The following is a 20,347-nucleotide window of genomic DNA, read 5'->3' as shown; positions in this document are numbered from 1 at the left end:
GCTCATTAGCCGCTTGGGCGATCGGTCACATCTCTGTTAAGCACTGTTGGCAAGTACTGGGCATGCACCAGCTCCTGAATGCAAGGTAGGTAGATTCCAGGTAGCGTCACGCAGGCCCATAGGAAATCACTAATTGGCAACTTTACTCTTGAATTCGCCAAACCACGCCCCCTTTGTCACTTCATGCGTTTGTAATATTGTGGTATTATCTGTATAGATTCTTTCTCTAATCAAAATATACGAACATAAAATGTTATTAATCAGATATATATTTAACAATATGTAATATACAGTGTATATTGCCGTGTAAATTATACAATAAGAAAATGTTTGACGAAATTTACAATAAAACGAGAACTCTGGTCGAATTGTAAAATATTCAATACATTTCCTTCCATTTTAATTTTATTCTGGCATTCTGGCTATTCCCAGCAGTATGGTAACTGTTGCTTGACTTCATTAACTGGTTCTGACTGAAGCATCAACTGTTAATGCAGAAAATAAGTAAACACGTTTTATTTTACTCTAATTGATATACAAAAAGAAGTGTGATGGTTTAAGAGTTACCGTACACACAACCATATCATATCCTTAATAATGTAAATAATACTCGATGTATGAAGAATGGACGTGAGTGCGGCTTTAAAGAAAGCTTTACATTGTCTACTGCTAAATGGTAATTTAAACATTCAGATTTAAAATGCACTGAACATAACGTATGCCACGCCTGAATGTACCTGAACCTGCTCCAGTGATTTTTGTTACTCAGGCAGTAAATCTCAGCATGGTGGGCACTGTATAGTGTGTCACCAGTACAGTACAGTACAGTACAGTATATGCCTCAACCCTTGCATATACAACATTACATTAAAAATGTAACATTTGATAAATTTCAGATATGAAGTGAAATCAATAGATATCAGTCAGTTTGAAAGACAAAGAGGTTTTATTTATACTCATTCCAGGGACATATACATTAAAATGCCCACAAGAAAGGTGCCAGCTTATATCAGGATATTTTTAAATAGATATCAGGACTTAAATATAATGCAAGTTATATTAACAAAGTGATATATTTTGGTGATGGAGGTTTGAATTACAGTATTAGTGATTTTGATGGTGATGGTTTTAGAAATGGGATGTGCTGGTGGATTAAGTGATGATTGCTGTGTCAGTTGAAATCTTTCAAGGATTTATTTTGTTTTAGACTATTCGTTTATGCACTTGTTTTGTTTTCATTCCAGAAATTTTCCAGCTGATATGTGGTGGAAGTTATATGTGGAGTCTACGCACCTCTATCTTTCGAGTTTGGGCAGGACCTGTCCCCATAGTGCAGTTGCTGCGGTGTAGGCCAGTAGAGGTAGTGCACAGAGTGGCTCCCCTAACGTTGTGCCTAGCATAATAAGCATACCCATGAAGAATAGAGTGTTGGCACTTGGTCGAAATTTTTTGATTGATCATCAATTTACTCAAACCAACAAGTGGTCAGTCACTTATCAATAATAATAATAATAATAAACGGTTTTTTGAAAAAGTTCTGCAGCCCGAAGGCTGAAAATATACATTAGACATAAATGACTTATTACATACTTTGGTGGTTTAACAAAAGCCTTTATTAGAGAAAGGTGAAGGAACATACAGTGAACATACAAATTAATGTTTACAGCGGAGGTCATGTAGATCATGTGAGCTGAGGTGTTGAACAGCAGACACGTAGTGTAGTAACTCCCTCACAGATGGCGTTATGAGGGGCATCACGTGGAGTAGTAGTTCCCTCACAGGTGGTGTTGTGGGGTACGTTATGTGTGGGTTCACACCCAGGATGGGATGGAGAAAGGAAACTCACAATGTGCTCTCTGTATACATGTTGTATTGGATGTACAATGCAGCTTGGTGCTGGGAAGTGGCAGCGTGGTTACAAGCGTGATGTAGAGAAAGCTGGTTGGTGAAGATGCTCAGAGAAGGACAGCTTGTGGGTCGCCATGCTCGCCAGCGGGAGCGAGGGCCGCCAGGCAGGCGGAGGAGGTGTTGCTTGCTGGTTGGTGTAGGTAGAAAGAGAGAGCTGGTTGGTGAGGATGCTCAGAGGAGGACAGCTTGTGGGTCGCCATGCTCACCGGCGGGAGCGAGGGCTGCCAGGCAGCGGCGGAGGAGGAGGTGTAGCTTGCTGCGGCTGTAGCTAGAAGAAGAGAGAGGTAGGTCACCACGAGGTCAGGTCTTATATAGCGGAGATAGGTGTGGCTTAATAGTTGACCTCCGTCATGTAAGGCGGCGCTGGTTGACCTAGACCACGAGGCATACACTGGGGAATTCGCGGGGTCGGCTACTCAGCGACAAACAGCGTTTGTAGGGGAGAAATCCACTACAATACTCCCCCTTCCCTCCAGGCGGCGTAGGAGACTTGTTGTCTGCAGGGTTGCATAGCACATGTGAGGCAGAACGGGCGGTGCATGCCACATGTGAGCCATAACGGCGATGGCGTGGATGAGCCGGCCGCTAGTGGAGGCAACTGTCTAGACACACAAGATCTGTGGGAGAAGAGAGGGAGAAAGAGGGTTGTGGAGGTGATGAATGTTGTGTTTTCCTCACGGCAGGTACAGAGTCGTCAGATGCACCTGCTGGGGTGTGTGGGCCTGGGTCAGGAGCAGGGGCTGCGTCAGCAGAAGCGGATGAGGGCTCGTGACAGCAGCTGGGTCCACGACAGCAGCAGGGTGCAGGACAGTAGCAGGGAGTACCTGAGGGAGAAAAGAGGGGTGTGTTGGTCCGCACTCAGGCGCATGGGCCGCGTCGGGAGCAGGGGTTGCATCAGGAGGAGCGGCAGGGGGTACTGCTGGGCCAGGGGAGGCGTCTGAGGCAGGACGGGTGTGCTGGGGTCGGTAGGACGTGGTGCTTGGGGCAGGAAGAGGAGCTGGTGTCTGCTTAGAGAAGCAGTGCTGCTCTAGGATGTCTAACCTGCGGTGTAGAGACAGTAGCTGTAGAGCCGATGAGAGCTGCCTCTGTGTGGATAAGCCAGTCTTCCATGTTGCTTGAAGACTGGGAGCGTGATCGGTTTCTCCTCCATCCTGTGTGAGTGCGAATCTCCGGGGGTCACCATTTGTGGGGTACGGGTGGTTTGGGTTCACACTCAGGATGGGATGGAGAAAGGAAACTCACAATGTGCTCTCTGTATACATGTTGTGTTGGATGTACAATGCAGCTTGGTGCTGGGAAGTGGCAGCGTGGTTACAGGCGTAATGTAGAGAGAGCTGGTTGGTGAGGATGCTTAGAGAAGGACAGCTTGTGGGTTGCCATGCTCGCCGGCGGGAACGAGGGCCGCTAGGCAGCGGCGGAGGAGGAGGAGGTGTTGCTTGCTGGTTGGTGTAGGTAGAAAGAGAGAGCTGGTTGGTGAGGATGCTCAGAGGAGGACAGCTTGTGGGTCGCCATGCTCGCCGGCGGGAGCAAGGGCTGCCAGGCAGCGGCGGAGGAGGAGGTGTAGCTTGCTGCGGCTGTAGCTAGAAGAAGAGAGAGGTAGGTCACCACGAGGTCAGGTCTTATATAGCGGAGGTAGGCGTGGCTTAATAGTTGACCTCCGTCTTATAAGGCGGCGTTGGTTGACCTAGACCACAAGGCATCCACTGGGGAATTCGCGGGGTCGGCTACTCAGCGACAAACAGCATTTGTAGGGGAGAAATCCACTACAGTGTTATGAGGGGCTTGACGTGGTGTAGTAATTCCCTCACAGATGGTGTTATGAGGGGCCTGATGATGTAGTAATTCCCTCACAGATGGTGTATGAGGGGCCTGATGTGGTGTAATAATTCCCTCACAGATGGTGTTATGAGGACCATCACATGGCGTAGTAATTCCCTCACGGATGATGATATGCGGGGCATCATGTGGTGTAGTAATTCCCTCACAGATGGTGTTATGAGGAACCTCACATGATGCTGTAGCAACTCATTCACTATGTGGTGTCGTAACATCATGGGGACACCACCTCACTTACTCAAGTGAGTGAGGTGTGGTACCAGGCCTCCCCATTGTGGAGTCTCAGGGGAATTATCACTGGGTACCTGGGACCTCACTGTGTGAAGGTTAGCTTGGGTACGACTCAGCTGTTTCTGTTGAGTTGTTTTTCACTGACTTAAGCACTGTTCACCACTATTCAACACTGGTTCCATTCCTTTCCCAAATGAAATAGTAACTTCTGGTAAGAACGTATTGATATTCTGGTGGGGTGGAGGGTTCAGGGGAGGTAGTTGGTATGGGCCAACATAATAGTTGACGTGGCTGCTGCTAGATCAGCGCCAGGTGCGTCTTGACCCGTCTTGACCCACAGTATAGTCTCGGTTTACGCGGATTTGGTTTATTCGTTTGGTCATTTATGTCGCACCTTGCCAGACCGACAATTTTTATTTACACGGTTCATTCCATCATTTACGTGGGAAGTGGCACGGGCAGGGTGCGCACGAGGTCGCCCAGTCAACAAAACATTACCGAGTTCTTCACCCGCCACCCACCACAGCTGGCCCAAGTCAGTGATAATGAGGATATGGACTTTAAGGGGTTTGACAAGAGGCCCTGCAAGCCTCTGTGGTAGATAGTGATACAGTTGATACAGGTGAGGGCCAATAATCTGCCCTCTGCCTCGGAACCAACCTCCCATCCCCGTGTGCCCAGCCATCTTTTCTACTAACGTAAGTGTTAAAAACCTAATATTATTGATATTTCTCTTTAATATTAATTGTGTGCATACCATCATAAAATTAAGATGTTATTTTTACTACAACGTATGTACTGTGTTGGAAAAAGGGTAGTTTGGGGGTCGGCCCAGTCTCTATTTCAATTAATCCCATATGTTCTGTTATTTCGTTTACGCGTTTCTCGTTTTACGCGGACCTCCACGGGTTATATTGACCACGTAAATGAAGACTGTACTGTACTGGATAATTTGCTACAGACCTTTTGTACATGTAGGTAGAGCAGTTCCTTTAACTGATTATTTAAATTTGCATGGAAGACGAGACAAATCTTTTACATATGTCAAATGAAAAGAAACAGAGACTTACCTCAGTAATCAAAGATGCACACTATAAATCACAATCTAAATTCTAATATGGAAAGTTTTACTGTACTGTTAACTAACTGTTCATGGGTGTTAAGTAACCACTACTACAACTCAGTAATGTAAACATCATGGGGCATGAACTTTCTGCATGTTTACAACCAATGCAATTAGACAAATCTCCTCTGGTTAATTCATCCTTTCCTTCAGCCTTAAAATGAGAGGCATCTATGTGTCTTTGGTGTACATCTGACGTTGTGAATGCTGTGCAGTAACCCAAACAATCAGGATCAAGTGGAACAGATTTTGATGAACCTTAGTACAGTGCAGGTACTCCTGTATGAATATAAACTGACAATTTCACCAATGTGAATGGTAATTACTGTAGTACTGTATCTTCAGGCTACTGTATATATATATATTGGAGAATTGTGGCTTCTTTATGGTTCTCTGTGCATATGTACTTCTGGTTTTGGTAATGTCACATGATAACTTAGTCAATAATGAATATTAATGAGCTTTGCTGTCTAGTATGGACATACCCCAATAAGTTCTTGGATAATTTTTTTTTTCTGTGTGTGTGTGTGCGTGTGCACACACACACACACACACACACACCTGACTATATACTGTAAATGCATGAACGTGAAGAGGTGGTCAGTGATATTTTGTTCACATCCCTTAAGGATTGACAGTGTGGTAAATGTAAACAACTTTACACACTAATGAGTGTAATGAACCTTGGAACCAGAAACCCTACATATCAGAGGTACAATACATACAGTACTGTACTTATGTACAGTATGGTCCCAAAGGCTATACAGTAATGTACTGTAATGACAAATTATCACATATTAGTACATAAAACAAAGTACATACCACTTATCCTAAGAGCCCAAATTAAACATTGGTACAAGTTTAGACGTGGTAATAAGTAGTATATAAAATAATTATGTTTAACACATACACAATAGGTTGCAGGCATTGTGAAGAACTTGTGTATGTTAGATGAGGAGGGTGGGGTGTGGCTGCCTTAGTTCATATACTGTACTGTAGTACATCTCTGTTTCTAAATACAGTAAAATCCAAGTTAGAAAGGTTTGGCTCCTTTTGTTCTCCTCTTTTAGAGTTGTTCCAGCGGGTGTGTGGGCTAACTCACATATGGGGTTGGCAGCTGCAGTTCGTCCGGGCCTGGCTGGGGATGCGTCCCTTCCTTTTATTCTACCATGCACCCAGTGTTGAGGTACACTGCCTTCCATGCTAATTTTATGTCATGTGTTCTTTGTTATTTTGCTATAAACTGGTACTTCTGGTCCCTATACATTACTGTATACAGTAATGATTTAAATTTTGATTCATTGGTGTTTCATACTGATACACATGCTTTTGAGGAAGATTGGTCTGAGGGGCACTGGAGGAGAACATTCAAGCCGATCACTGGTGAAGAGGATAAAAGTAAAAAGTAAAGTAAATGAGATTTGTTGATATGAAATACAGTACCAATGTTGCTTAAAATGTGTTTCTGAGAGTACCCGTAGACTCCCCCAGGTTTTTCGAGGACAGAATCTATTTCTCAACATTTTTCCCTGATAGGTTGATGTATCAGATTGCAGGAATTTGTCATAATTTTCTTGTGTTTTCATGTCTAAAAATGTACCAAGTTTTGAACCAGTAAAACTGATAGATTTTGAGTTACAGCCACTTCTTGCAGGGTTGTGGCTCATATAGTTGGTGTTGTATCCTTTCATTTATCCCTGTGAAATGGTTGTGGTATAAAGGTTATCACCATTCTTCTTCCGCAGCTTCAATTAATAAACTGGTTCACAGATCTATCACTGCAAGAGAGGAAGACTTTGCTTCTTTGTCTGTTCTGTTATGTAGCCATGGTGAGCTCTAAGTTGTGAAAAATCGTTTGTGTATCATTAAACAATGTTAGGAACATGTAGTAACTTGAAAATAAAGGTGCATTCATAACACACAAGTACTGTATTGACAAATGAGAAACATTTACAATATATTAAAAGTGAACATTTCTCTCCAGCACATCACTAGAGGCCACTTGAACCTGAGAATGAAGGTTGCTGACCAATAAAAACTAAGGATTCCTTTGTCTCATTTCAGTCTCTTGATGCCATATGTAAGGTTTAGAATTGAAATACCCGGTACTGTAAACACTTTATGCAGTATATTCAGCACTGTATACACAAAATTTTAATTATTGAGCATATACACTGAACATTTAATAACTCATAATACAGCCTCTCCCCTACTTACGACGGGGTTAGGGACCCAATTCCAGGTCATAAGTCAAATTGGTCGTAAGTCGAAAATGCGAAAATAATACATAGAAAATCTAAAATAGGTGTCTCTTTTTCTTCTCACCACCACAAAACTCTCACTTTTAAGCATGCCAGCCATTTTAAATGGAATTACAAACGAAAATTTTGTCAGTACACAGCGCAATCACTAAAGTCGGGACTCGAAAATATGTAATCTGAAAATTTTTTGGTAGGACTGGGGCGGTCGTGTGTCCGGGTGGTCGTAAGTCGGGTAGGTCGTAAGTTGAGAGTTTACTAACCATCTAGGAGTATAGCCTATTCTTTTTATTAAGAGTTTTGATTGGCTGGGATTTCAGATCAAATGTTCCTAATGCCCTGGATTAGTCTCATCATTCCCCTCTGAATGCTTTCTAGGGATTCTATATCCATTCTGTAGTACGGTGACCAAAACTGAACTGCATAATCCAATTGAGGTCTGACAAGTGCAAGATGTAGTTTTAGGGTAACCTCGCTACTCTTGTAACTAACACTCCTTTGTATGAACCCAAGTACTTTATTAGCTTTGTTTTGAGCAAATACGCATTGTTGCCTTCGTTTAAGATCCCTACTTATCATTATTCCTCAATCTCTCTGTCGGATATCTCTATATCAACGTCTTCATCTGATATCTGGTTTCTCTGTTTACATCTCCTAGGATAAGTACAGTAGTACTTTACATTTTTCCACATTAAATTTCATCTTCTGCCATTTTTCAGACCATGCAAAATTTTTTTTTAGATCTTCCTATAGTTTTGCGGAGTCCTCGTCAGATTTAATTTCCCGCCCTATTTTAGTGTCATCAGCAAATTTACTTTTGTTGCTGTCTATGCATATATCTGTGTCGTTTATGTACAGAGTATATGAGAAATAGTAATGGTCCAGGTATTGAGCCTTGGGGTACTCCACTAGTAGTAATGTTACCCCAATGAGATATAGTGCCAATAATGCTGACTAGCTGTTTCCTGTCCTCTAACCATGCCCTAATCCTGTTTGGAATATCTCCTCCAATTCCAAGAGCTTCCACTTTACATATTAGTTTTTCATGGGGAACCTTGTTGAAGGCTTTGCTTAAGTTGAGGTAAACTGCATCATAATCGTGTCCATCATCCACTGATTCGAACACAGTTGAAAAGAATGATAATAGATTTGTCAGACATGAATGCCCACTTGTGAGGCCATGTTGGGAATCATTGATCAACTTGTGCTTCTCCAGGTGATTTCGAATCGAGTTTGAAATTATTGCTCCCAGTAATTTGCCTACAATTGATGTTAAACTATTTGGACAGTGTTAGAGGATAGTGATTTATCTCCCTTCTTGAAAATTGCATGTACAGAGTTTAATTAAACGAATAGAATAGTCTGTTCTATGTTTTAAATTTTTTATATTTTATTAAAAATTAATGGTACTAAATGTAATTGTACTGAACAGTATATAAAATTGTACAATGATAAATTAGAATTACCTAGTACTGTACTGCACTTGGAAAAATAATGATTTTCTTAATATTGTACTATACTATTCAGTAAGTCTCTACTGAGTACCAATCACTAAATCTTTATTAAGTACCATTCAGTAAGTCTTTATTGAGTACCATTCACAAAGTAATGATTACCATCCACAAAGTCGTAGCTCCTGCAACAGACAACTTTTGTGATATTGGTTCAGTACCAACTGAGGTTGAATGTATGAAGAGTGTCGTCTGATGGGATCTATTGAACACCGCAGGTTTGCTCCAAAAGTAACACGGTACTCATGGGCGATGAACCACAAGGGGAACCAATTATCCATCAGTGATTCTCAAAGTGATGTTCCATATTCAAGTACTGTACACCATTGTTGGGCACCTGGAAGAAACAGTATGGAGAAACTCATCCCTGTAACCATTTTCTTCACTCTTAATGCATGGATAAATTTACTCTCTTTTTTCTTTTGTTTTTTGTTGTTTTGTTGTGGGTGCTTCATCTGCTAGTGTTACAGTACTTGCCCTGTTCAGTCTCTAGTTGACATTTCTTTTTATTTTGTTCTTTGGTGCTGTTATTATTGTTGTTCCTTTAACCTTTATTGTTGTTGCTTCTGCTAGCTCATCTGTTTCTTACAATCCCATTTTCTTTCTTTTTTTTATACTACACTGTCTGAACAGCATTCTGAGAATACCCTGTATTATATATTGGGTAGTGACCAGGTATTGGGATTAGAATGTTCCCAAATTATTACATCTATGGAGGCAATTTAGCTTTTAAAAATATGAGAAGGTGTTAGATTTCCAAACCTATTGTGTTTTCTCTCTCATTAAATAGTTTTGAGTTTTAATGCAGGTGAATAGTTATATCCAGTTTCTCTAATAAGTACTTTTACTTTTTATCCTCTTCGCCACTGATCGGCTTGTTAGCCGCTTGGGCGATCGGTCACGTCTCTTTTCATTTATATTCTTCACCAAAAGATCGGCTCGCTAGCCGCCCGGGCGATCGGTCACGTCTCTGTCACGCACTGTTGGCAAATACTGGGCATGCACCGGCTCCTGAATGTACCTGAACCCGCTCCAGTGTTGGTCAAGTCTTCTCTTGAAAGAGCTCACACTCGGTGCCGTCACAACACTCTCTGGTAGATTGTTCCAAGAGTTTACAACCCTCACTCCGAAAAAGTTTGCCCTCACGGTTTTCTGGACTTGCGGCTTCTTCAATCTTGAGCTGTGACCCCTTGTGGGGCGAGTGTCCGCCAGCTCCAAGTAAGGACACTCAACTGAGTAGTGCCCCCTGAGATGCTTATAAACCTCAACTAGGTCCCCCCTTGCCCGTCTGTAGTATAAGCTAGGCAAGTTCAGGCGCTCCAATCTCTCAGGGTAGCTGAGGTGCCGAAGTGCAGGCACCAGTTTGGTGGCCCTCCTTTGAACATTTTCAACCAACTGACAGTCCCTAGCATATCTCGGGGACCAGATGGGGTGACAGTACTCCAGATGGGGAAGCACTTCACTCCTGAAGATCGTCACGAGGGACGGACCGTCTAGATATCTGAACGACCTTCTTATAAGACCCAATAATTTATTTGCCTGATTTACCTTCTTCTCACAATGGCCCGAGAACTTCAGCTCATTGTCAACATACACACCTAGGTCCTTCTCACATTCAGTCTCAACTAGTGCAGTTTCTTCATCCCATTGGGACATACGATACGCCTCCTTACCGTTGGTACGCCCAAGGTGCATTCTCTTACACTTAGTGACATTGATTCTCAGCAGCCATTCCTTCGACCATTCCTGGAGCCCACAGAGGTCCTTCTGCAGCTCTTCACAGTCCGCTTGGTTCTTAATTTCCCGAAATAACTTGCCATCATCGGCAAACATTTGTATGGAGGAGTGTACAACGTCAGGCATATCATTTATGAAACAAACAAACAACAGCGGGCCCAATACACTACCCTGCGGTACCCCACTTGTTACAGGTACAGATGACGATTTCGTGCCATTAATCACCACACATTGCTTGCGGTCATGTAGAAAGTCTTCTATCCACGCTAGGACATTTCCCCGAATTCCGTACCCTTCCAGTTTGATTTTCAGCCTTTCGTGGGGTACACTGTCGAAAGCCTTGGCAAAATCTAGGTAAATATTGTCGATATTACCACCCCGTTCTAGAATATGGGTCCAAATATCCAATACCTTGAGCAATTGTGTCAAGCAAGAGCGCCCCGGCATAAAACCGTGTTGGCAATCTTTTACAAGGTTGTTTCGTAGTAGATGTTCCATCGCTGCATCTCTGATAATACTCTCAAGTACTTTACATATTATGCTGGTCAGGCTCACCGGTCTATAGTTGTTCGTGGAGTGACTATCGCCCTTCTTGAAGATAGGACTCACATAAGCCACTTTCCATTCACTGGGGACCATTTGTTCATCCAGGCATTTACAAAACAGAATCTTCAGGGGCTCTGCAAGCTCGTTGCACAGCTCTCTTAGCACTAGGATGCACCATGTCAGGTACCTACAGTATTAATGTTAGGTTACCTCACAGGAATCAGTTCAAGGATGTAGAATGTAATACGGTATGTCTTTAATGTTCAACCAGTGAAAGTAACTAACTGCAATACTGTATATTTTCTATAAGAAATAATATAACTTCTCTATCAACTCTTAATTGGCTAAGTGGGATGTCGGATCACTTGAAGAATTTCCACTCCAGCTTACTTTGCCTAACTATTAACCACAATCATGATTATAGGGAGCTGAGGTTAGGTTAGGTTAGCTAAGCATTAGGGTGTTTAATCTATAGGTGAAATAAGCTTGGGTGGAGACTCTTCAGGTGATCTGGAATATCTTGCATTATAAAAGAATCCATAGCTCATTGTAAGTTATATAAAGTTTTTCATTTTGTAATATCTTTGTACAGAAGTGCTGACTGCTAGTGAAAGTAGTTATTGTTATTGATTCTGTGCAGTATTGCAATACTTGAGCTAATAATTGAAAGGAGTTTATGAATACTATTGTATACAGTATCTTACAGGCTTGTGTCTTATATATAAAACCTGTACCTGTACGAGTATATGGTCAGGGAAGTGTCAGAATAGATGTTTTCATGATTATGCATATAAGAAATACTGTACTGTATTGTAGTTGAAATGTGAATACATAACTGTAATTTTGAATTTACTGTAACAGGAATATAGTATTTATTGATTTCCTTATTTTGCCTGAATATATTAGCTTGAAATTTCATTAATTTCATTAATAGATTAGATGGAATAAGACTTAGAAAACAGGTTGAGTCATGACTACAAATGCATGAGTTATTTTATTCAGGTAATCCTAAGCAGTCAGAAACACCTGGACAAGAGCCTGGACTACACTTTCCTCCACCCTTGGCTTGGCACTGGGCTTCTCACCTCCACAGGTTATTAATTTTATACTCATTCTGTGTCTGGTACTGTATTAAGGCACCTGTACGAGGATGTATAAACTATAACTTAAATTTTATATTTTCATATTTCCTTTCATACAAAATCAGTTACGATATATAAGAACCTTAACAGGTACCTGTATATGATTACTTACTGTATTAAAAAAATTTTGTGCCTAATACTGGTACATGTATTGTCCACTTGTCCTCTTAATAGAATCTTTCTTAAATACTTCATCCTTTCAGGTGCCCAAAACTAAAAGTGTTCTCTGATTTACAGGAAGTAAATGGCATTCCCGCAGGAAGCTTCTGACTCCTGCCTTCCACTTCAAGATCCTGGATGACTTTGTTGAGGTGTTCAACAACCAGAGCAACAAGATGATTCACAAGTTACTGAAAAAGGCAGATGGGAAGCCTTTTGACATCTTCCCCTTCATTACTCTCTGTACCCTTGATGTTATATGTGGTAAGATTGTCTTAGTTGTTTAGAAAGACCCACAATACAGTATGTACTGTATTCTAATATGAATACTGTACAGAATAATTTTTTTGATTAACCCAATTTTTTCTACTCTCAGTTTTAATCTTATTGACAAGTTGTCTTTATTTCTACTTCTACTAATTAGCCAGAATATTCTTGAGACATTTATTTGAAAATTTACCTTATTTGCCTAATGGCCATTCACTAGAGGTGGCCATGAAAAGGAAAGGAGGCCAGTGGACACTGTGGGATCCCCTCATTGACTCCACAGCGTGTGCTGGTAGACTGTTCCATGGGTCTACCACACTATGTGTGAAAAAACTACTTCCCTATATTCGTTCTGCATGATAACCTGGCAAGCTTGTAATTATGTCCTCTCATGTGAGTGGTGCTTGACATCACAAAGAAATGGCCCAGGTTCACGTTTCCATCCCTCTCAGGATTTTGAATATTTTAATGATAGCCTAAATGTTCTGTTGTGCCTTGTCTGAAGGGTTGTTAGTCCTAAGGCCCTCAGTCTACTTGGATAATCAATATGACAGTTCTGGAATCATCTTAATTGGTCTGTGTTGTACCTGTTCCAAGGATTTTAGATCTTTCTGGAAGTAGGATTTCCAAGCCCGTATACAGTAATTCAGACTAGGATACACTTGAGATTTGTACAGTTGAAGGAACATTTTCATATCTTTGTATTCAAAGTTATGCTTTATAATTCCCAAATCTTGGTTTGCTTTTCTCACTGCTGCTGCATGATCTATCACAATGCCTAAATATTTCTCCTTGTCGACAGTATCCAAGAAAATGTTATTAACACAATACGTACAGTACAGGGTTGTAGCTGTAATCAGGGTTTTTATATCCTGGTAAGAGCAGATTACTTTATTGGCTAGGTATTTACTCGTATTACATGTGGTACATATATAAATTTGTACAACTGATGTAACACATGTCTTTTGTTGCTGAGGACCAAAATCATAATTTTAAGATCTTCCTTATGACAAAATTAAAGCTCAGAAAATAAGACTTAGTGAACTTACCTAGAGTTCCATGTTTTACTTTTTTACTATTATCCTCTTCACCACTGATCGGCTTGTTCGCCACTTGGGCGATCGGTCACGTCTTTGTTACTTTTCTTTTTCTTTTGTCCTCTTCACCAAACGATCGGCTCGTTAGCCGCTTGGGCGATCGGTCACGTCTCTGTTACGCACTGTTGGCAAGTACTGGGCATGCACCGGCTCCTGAATGTACCTGAACCTGCTCCAGTGTTGGCCAAGTCTGATCTTGAAAGAGCTCACACTCGGTGCCATCACAACACTTTCTGGTAGATTGTTCCAAGAGTTCACAACTCTCACTCCAAAAAAGTTTGCCCTCACAGTTTTCTGGACTTGCGGCTTCTTCAACCTTGAGCTGTGACCCCTTGTGGGGCGAGCATCCGCCAGCTCGACTGAGTAGTGCCCCTTGAGATGCTAATACACCTCAATTTGGTCACCCCTTGCCCGTCTGTAGTATAAGCTAGGCAAGTTCAGGCGCTCCAGTTTCTCAGGGTAGCTGAGGTGCCGAAATGCAGACTGGTGTACCTCCTTTGAACATTTTCAACCAACTGACAGTCCCTAGTTTATCTGGTCCCCAAGATATGCTAGGGACTGTCAGTTGGTGACAGTACTCCAGATGGGGAAGCACTTCACTCTTGAAGATCATTACGAGGGACGGACCGTCTAGATATCTGAACGACCTTCTTATAACACCCAATAATTTATTTGCCTGATTTACCTTCTCGCAATGGCCCGAGAACTTCAGCTCATTGTCAACATACACACCTAAGTCCTTCTCGCATTCAGTCTCAAATAGTGCAATTTCTTCATCACATTGGGACATATGATACGCCTCCTTACCGTTGGTACGCCCCAGGTTCATCCTCTTACACTTCGTGACAGTGAATCTCAGCAGCCATTTCTTCGATCATTCTTGGAGCCCACAGAGGTCCTTCTGCAGCTCTTCACAGTCCATTTGGTTCTTGATTTCCCGAAATAACTTGACATTATCAGCAAACAATGCATTACATTCCTTCAGTTTATTTTGCGGTAAATATAAAGTGATGTCTAAAGATTGGCACATAACAAAACAAAGGATTGTTTCACATGAATATCAAATGCACAAACTAACAGAAAATACTGATATTATAATTTTTATTTCACAGTTTCTCTGAATTTTACCTTTTTTATACCATTAAGTTTAGATATGACTGTTTTACTAACTTGGGCTCCTAGGAAGGGCAGGAGTACTATACTGTACTGTATAAGACATTTAAAAAGTACAAGTTAGTTACCATACAACCCCAGCATTTTAGAATTGGTCACTGTATCAAAGTGATTTTTTTCTCAGTTACCTTAATTGGTTTTCCTCGTGCTCACTGTGTTATTTCATCACACAGAAACAGCAATGGGGAACAACATAAATATCCAAGACAATAGTGAGTCAGACTATGTTCAAGCTGTATACAGGCAAGTATCATCAAGAGAACAGGACTTTTTAACAAAATTTACAAGTAATTCATGATATCAAACCAAAAAAACAAAATTCATACTGTATTTAATAATCTATTCTTATTATATACAGTAGAGCCATAATTTTTCTTAGAAAAAAAAAATTCATTTTTGATTACCAGTAACACTTGTTATAATGCAAAGCATAATTATATTTCTTTTAAGATTAAACTGACAGGAATCGACAGCCTCTTCATATAATGTATTTTCATCTAGGATTGGTGCACTTGTTCAGTACCGTCAAGCACGACCTTGGTTGCATCCCAACATTCTCTTCAAGCTCCTTGGGTATGCAAAGGAGCAGGATGCATGTCTTAAACTCCTCCATGACTTCTCATACAAGACTATTAGAAGCAGACGCAAAGAATACCAGCAAATGAAGAAGAACACAACGTTTAATGAAGATGAAATAATTGGTAGGAGAAGATGATGGAAATTTTTAATTGTGTTTAGCTGTAGAGCATTGTAGTATCTTTACCACACTCTGGAGAGATTAATGTCTCTAGCATACTCAGGAAATACTGGTATCTTTTTCACACTCAGAATAGATTAATATCCATTGTACACTCAGGAGAGATAAAGTTGTTTTTTTCACACCAGGAAAAAAGAAACGTTTGGCATTCTTGGACCTGTTATTGGAGTATTCTGAGCAACATACTGCATTGTCGGACGTGGACATCCGTGAGGAGGTTGACACCTTCATGTTTGAAGGCCACGACACTACAGCAGCTGCCATCAACTGGTCGCTTTACTTGATTGGCTGTTATCCAGGGATCCAGGTAGAGCAATGATTACGAGCATTTAGTTACAGAGTCATTAATATAATGTATTTTGAATAACACATTAACTCATCTGAAAGATGGTGAGATTATTAAGTGCAAAACTTATATTCTTTGGTATTGGTATGGAAACAGTTTATTTAGCCAGAAAAATACAGGTACAGATTGGATAATAATAACAATATTAACATGGCTGAGCCAGTTGAGAACCTGAGCTTTCTTGATGTAAGTTCCTATCAGGTACCATCATCATTATACCTATTATCTTTGTCATCACTATCATTATGTTCATTACCACCTTCACCATCACCACCAGGGGAAGTCAAACACTTGGTGTATAAAATATACTGTCTTCTAGAAATTTGGTATACAGTACTACAGGGTTACAAGGAGGATGTCTGTATTACATGCCAATCACCCTTCAAGACCCCTCCACCATGTCAATCCATCATTTAAGTAATCCACAATCGGAAGTTACACGTGGTGATACTAAGCCTTGGTTAGGTGGCGTGATCGGGGTATGTGACTACAACTGGCTGTTATCATTATAAGGAAGGAAGTTGAACTCCGACACTACAGTGTGTCGAAACCATAGCCGTTTGAGGAAATAGGATAGATATGTATTGTATATGTATATGTTACATAATCAGGTATACAGTTCATTATTGCATACTGTTTATGGGATACTCTTCCTCCAAAAATGTCTTTACAATTGTTGATATTTTGTAAAACCAAAACTTATTAATTTAGATATCATTAGTTGTGCCTGTAAATCACCAGGGCAATAGGCTGTGCTCTCTTCTTCAGGCTCGTGTGCATGAGGAACTTGATTCCATCTTTGGTGACTCTGACCGCCCGGTGACCATGGCTGATCTTCGTGAGATGAAGCTGACAGAGAACTGCATCAAAGAGGCTCTTAGACTTTTTCCATCTGTGCCTTTTCTGGCCAGGGAGTTGAAGGAGGAGGCCGTCATTGGTATGAACTTCATTATTTGTTTTAAACTGAGACTGGAAGATATACAGTGCAGTATATTAATTGAGATTTAAAACAGTAATAATTAGTGAGCCGATGCAATAGTACCTACTGCTTTACAGAGTACAATACATATCCTGAAATTTCTTAGATTGTCAAGTTAGTTTAAAAATAATAATTAATTTAGGTTTGAGATGACTTTCTTGTCTTTAATATTTATAAAAATATACTCAACAATACTGTACTACAGTATTTCAGGGATTTCTTTCTAAATTCCTAAACATAACGATTATGCCCGACAGACAATTACCGTATTCCTGTGGGCACAACTGTTATGATTGTGACTTACCAACTGCACCGTGACCCAGAACAGTTCCCCAACCCAGAAGTATTTGACCCAGATCGCTTTTTACCAGAGAACGTCAGCAAGCGTCATCCATATGCCTATGTTCCCTTTAGTGCTGGGCCCAGAAACTGTATTGGTAAGTTTGTGAAATGATATTTGTCATTCATAACATCACCAATTCATATTTCTCTTACCTGTTCATGTTCTAGAATAATATTTGGGTAGATTAGATTAGTATCATAAAACATTATTAGTTTCTGTTTTACACAAACAGCACTGACTTTTCAAGTAACAGAGATTAGGATTATTGAAGACCATTCTACTTGTACCAACCTGTTTTTTATGTGGAAAAGACTCATAGGAATAAATCACTTTTGTTGTTTTTCACTGTTACTATAAATATGTAACTGTAATTTTTAATTATATTTTCTGCAATAGAATGTAGGTGACCATATAAAACAATCAGAGTACAGTACTGTCCTTATATCTGAGGAATGGCGACTACAATACCTCCACTCTTAATGTTTTCAGGTTGTTTTTACCAATCCCTTGAGATTTTGCATCTCTCTGGGCAACCCAGTTTTTAACAACATTCATCCATCCCAGTCTCTGCTTTCCCCTGACCTTCCTACCCTCAACTTTGCCCATTAATATTTTTGTTAATATCCTCTCATCCCTAATTATATGATCAAAGTATCTTGTTTTCCTGTTTCCGTAAGTCTCAAGTATTTCTCTTGAAGTTTTTGCCAACCTTAGCACTGCTTCATTTGTTTTCCTCTCGGTATAACTTATTGTCCTGAAGCACCACATTTCAAATGCCTTTTAACTCTTTCTGGTGTCTGCTGAAAGTGTCCTGACCATATATTGTATAGCATTCCACCTTATTTTTCTCAAATTGAAGTTAATGTCCCATTTTATTAGGTATTTTAGATTATTAAATGCTGTTTTTGCTTGACCTATTCTTATGATTTCTTTCCATCCAATTACTTTGAGACTGTCAACTGAACTGCTGTTTTATACAGCATCATTAGTATCTAGGCTGTGATTGATAATTAATATTTTCTAAAGTTATGGCCCTTGTTCAGCTTAGAAATTTTGGCAGGAATATATACACCACCATCTGTGGTACTGTACTATATAGTCATATTAATTCACCTTTTTAACTCATAAAAATTTCCTCACCGAATTGACTTTAAAAACATTTTCACACATTTTCTTCTAGGCCAGAAGTTTGCAATTATGGAGGAAAAAATTCTGCTGAGCAGCATTCTTCGTAAGTTCCGTGCAGAGAGCGTCACCCGTAGAGAGGACCTCAGGTTACTCGGAGAACTCATTCTCCGACCAGAAAATGGAAACACTGTTAAACTTTTCCCTCGAGAATAAGTCATATGTACAATGAATTCATGTAACTTGGGGAGAATATGGGTGAAATGTAGAGGAAATGGAAATCAGGGATAACAATAAGCATGAATAGTTTTCACACAACTCTTTTGTAGATTAAACCTGACCTAAAAGCATGTCTCAAATGTGGATACTGTACATGTCAAACGGTGGTTTGGAGAGGAAGTGGATACCAGCACTTTCACAGTGTTTAAATGTCTGCTTTAAAATAATATTGTATAAGAGTACAATACAGCAAAAAGAAATATTACAGAATATATATATATATATATATATATATATATATATATATATATATATATATATATATATATATATATATATATATATATATATATATATATATATATATATATATATATATATATATAAAGTATTGTAAATGGAGAAATATTGAAATGTTTGTTATATTTTGGAATTAAAGCTCAACTTTTACTCATAGTTTAGGTATAATTTGTCATTGTTATAAATTTTTAGTCCTTGTATGAATGTGTTTTACTGTATGGTACTGTATATGGTCCCAAAAAGGGTGTGAGCAGCAAAACTGTTGCAGCTGTTGTCTTAAGTGTTCATTATAAACTGACATAACAGAAGGGGCATAGATTGTGGAGGGGATTCTTCCCCCTCTACAATTGAGTTGGAATATTTCTTATATAATTATCTCCCCCCCCCCTACAAGTAATGTAATTCTTAATAAAACCATTGCAATTTCAATTTCCCAAACTTAGTTCAAATTTCCCACTTACTGGAGCTTGTGTCTCAAGCTGAAATCGAGGGGAGTGCTCCGAGATTCTCAATTTTCATTAGCTGGCTGATTCCATCATCTTGAGGGGACATCCAGTGAGACTCCAGGGATTTAAAATAAACAAAAAAGAGTTAGTTTTGTGTGCAAGTTGCCCAGAAGAGAATGCCATTTGTAAGTTTGAGTTTTTTATAATAGTTTTTAATAGTTTTAAGTACAAAAGTAATTGGTAATTGTCAAGCTTTTATTAAAAAATACCAACAAGGTCTTACCAGGCCTGACTTCCCATCCTCTGAGATGTGATAGCTCATGACATTGGAGTCTACCTGTAAGTGCTTCTGGTCATACCTAATATGGCAGTCCCAGCAAGTCAGTTCTGCAAAAAACATTATGCTTTCTAAAATTATATAAAAAATATACAGAAATTTGTTATGGCTCTGTTCAGAGGTGCATTTCAAGTTTCAGAAGTCATCCCCCCCTTCAATCACAACAAATCTATGCCAATGAATGCCAGAATATTTGATTGACTATTATTTAACCCTTAAAGCCCGGGTGACGTTCCTTTGCGTCCACCATAGCGACCTTGGGTGACGTTCCTGTGTGTCCTTAATTTTCGATGCTTAGTTTGAATGTCCAGGCAGGACGAAGTACTTTGTACAGGATATTTGTTTACTTGGCAACTCAACTCACATGTAATCTTTGTCTCAAGTCTTGTGGTCCAGTAACCCACCACCAACTATCATAATGGATGCACATTCTTTGATTTCTCGTGACCCGCCATGCTCCTCCACACCATCGACAGTAGTGCTATTCAACAATACAGTTGTTTGATT

At 40.0% G+C, this 20,347-nt stretch overlaps 1 protein-coding gene across 5 annotated transcripts in view; it reads left to right on the top strand.

Annotated features, from left to right (window-relative positions):
- Positions 1-20,035, top strand: part of LOC121858720 (cytochrome P450 4C1-like) — a 38,068-nt gene extending 18,033 nt beyond the window's left edge. For 2 of the 5 annotated variants that reach the window (XM_042355333.1, XM_042355332.1), the window contains exons 6-13: positions 12,153-12,243; positions 12,530-12,715; positions 15,162-15,231; positions 15,490-15,689; positions 15,874-16,052; positions 16,860-17,028; positions 17,328-17,507; positions 18,594-20,035. In XM_042355333.1, the coding sequence (XP_042211267.1) occupies positions 12,153-12,243; positions 12,530-12,715; positions 15,162-15,231; positions 15,490-15,689; positions 15,874-16,052; positions 16,860-17,028; positions 17,328-17,507; positions 18,594-18,754 (1,236 nt within the window). In that variant the 3' untranslated portion in view covers positions 18,755-20,035. Of the gene's footprint in view, positions 1-1,244; positions 1,361-6,168; positions 6,285-12,152; positions 12,244-12,529; positions 12,716-15,161; positions 15,232-15,489; positions 15,690-15,873; positions 16,053-16,859; positions 17,029-17,327; positions 17,508-18,593 lie in introns of all 5 variants that reach the window. The other 3 variants (XM_042355331.1, XM_042355330.1, XM_042355334.1) reach the window with 3 other exon arrangements.
- Positions 20,036-20,347: the final 312 nt, after the last annotated feature.

The sequence above is a fragment of the Homarus americanus genome, unplaced genomic scaffold, assembly GCF_018991925.1.
Source record: "Homarus americanus isolate GMGI-L3 unplaced genomic scaffold, GMGI_Hamer_2.0 scaffold74, whole genome shotgun sequence".
NCBI lineage: Eukaryota > Metazoa > Arthropoda > Malacostraca > Decapoda > Nephropidae > Homarus > Homarus americanus.
The sequence above is the reverse complement of the archived record's forward strand: the minus strand, read 5'-3'. Positions and strand labels throughout refer to the sequence as shown.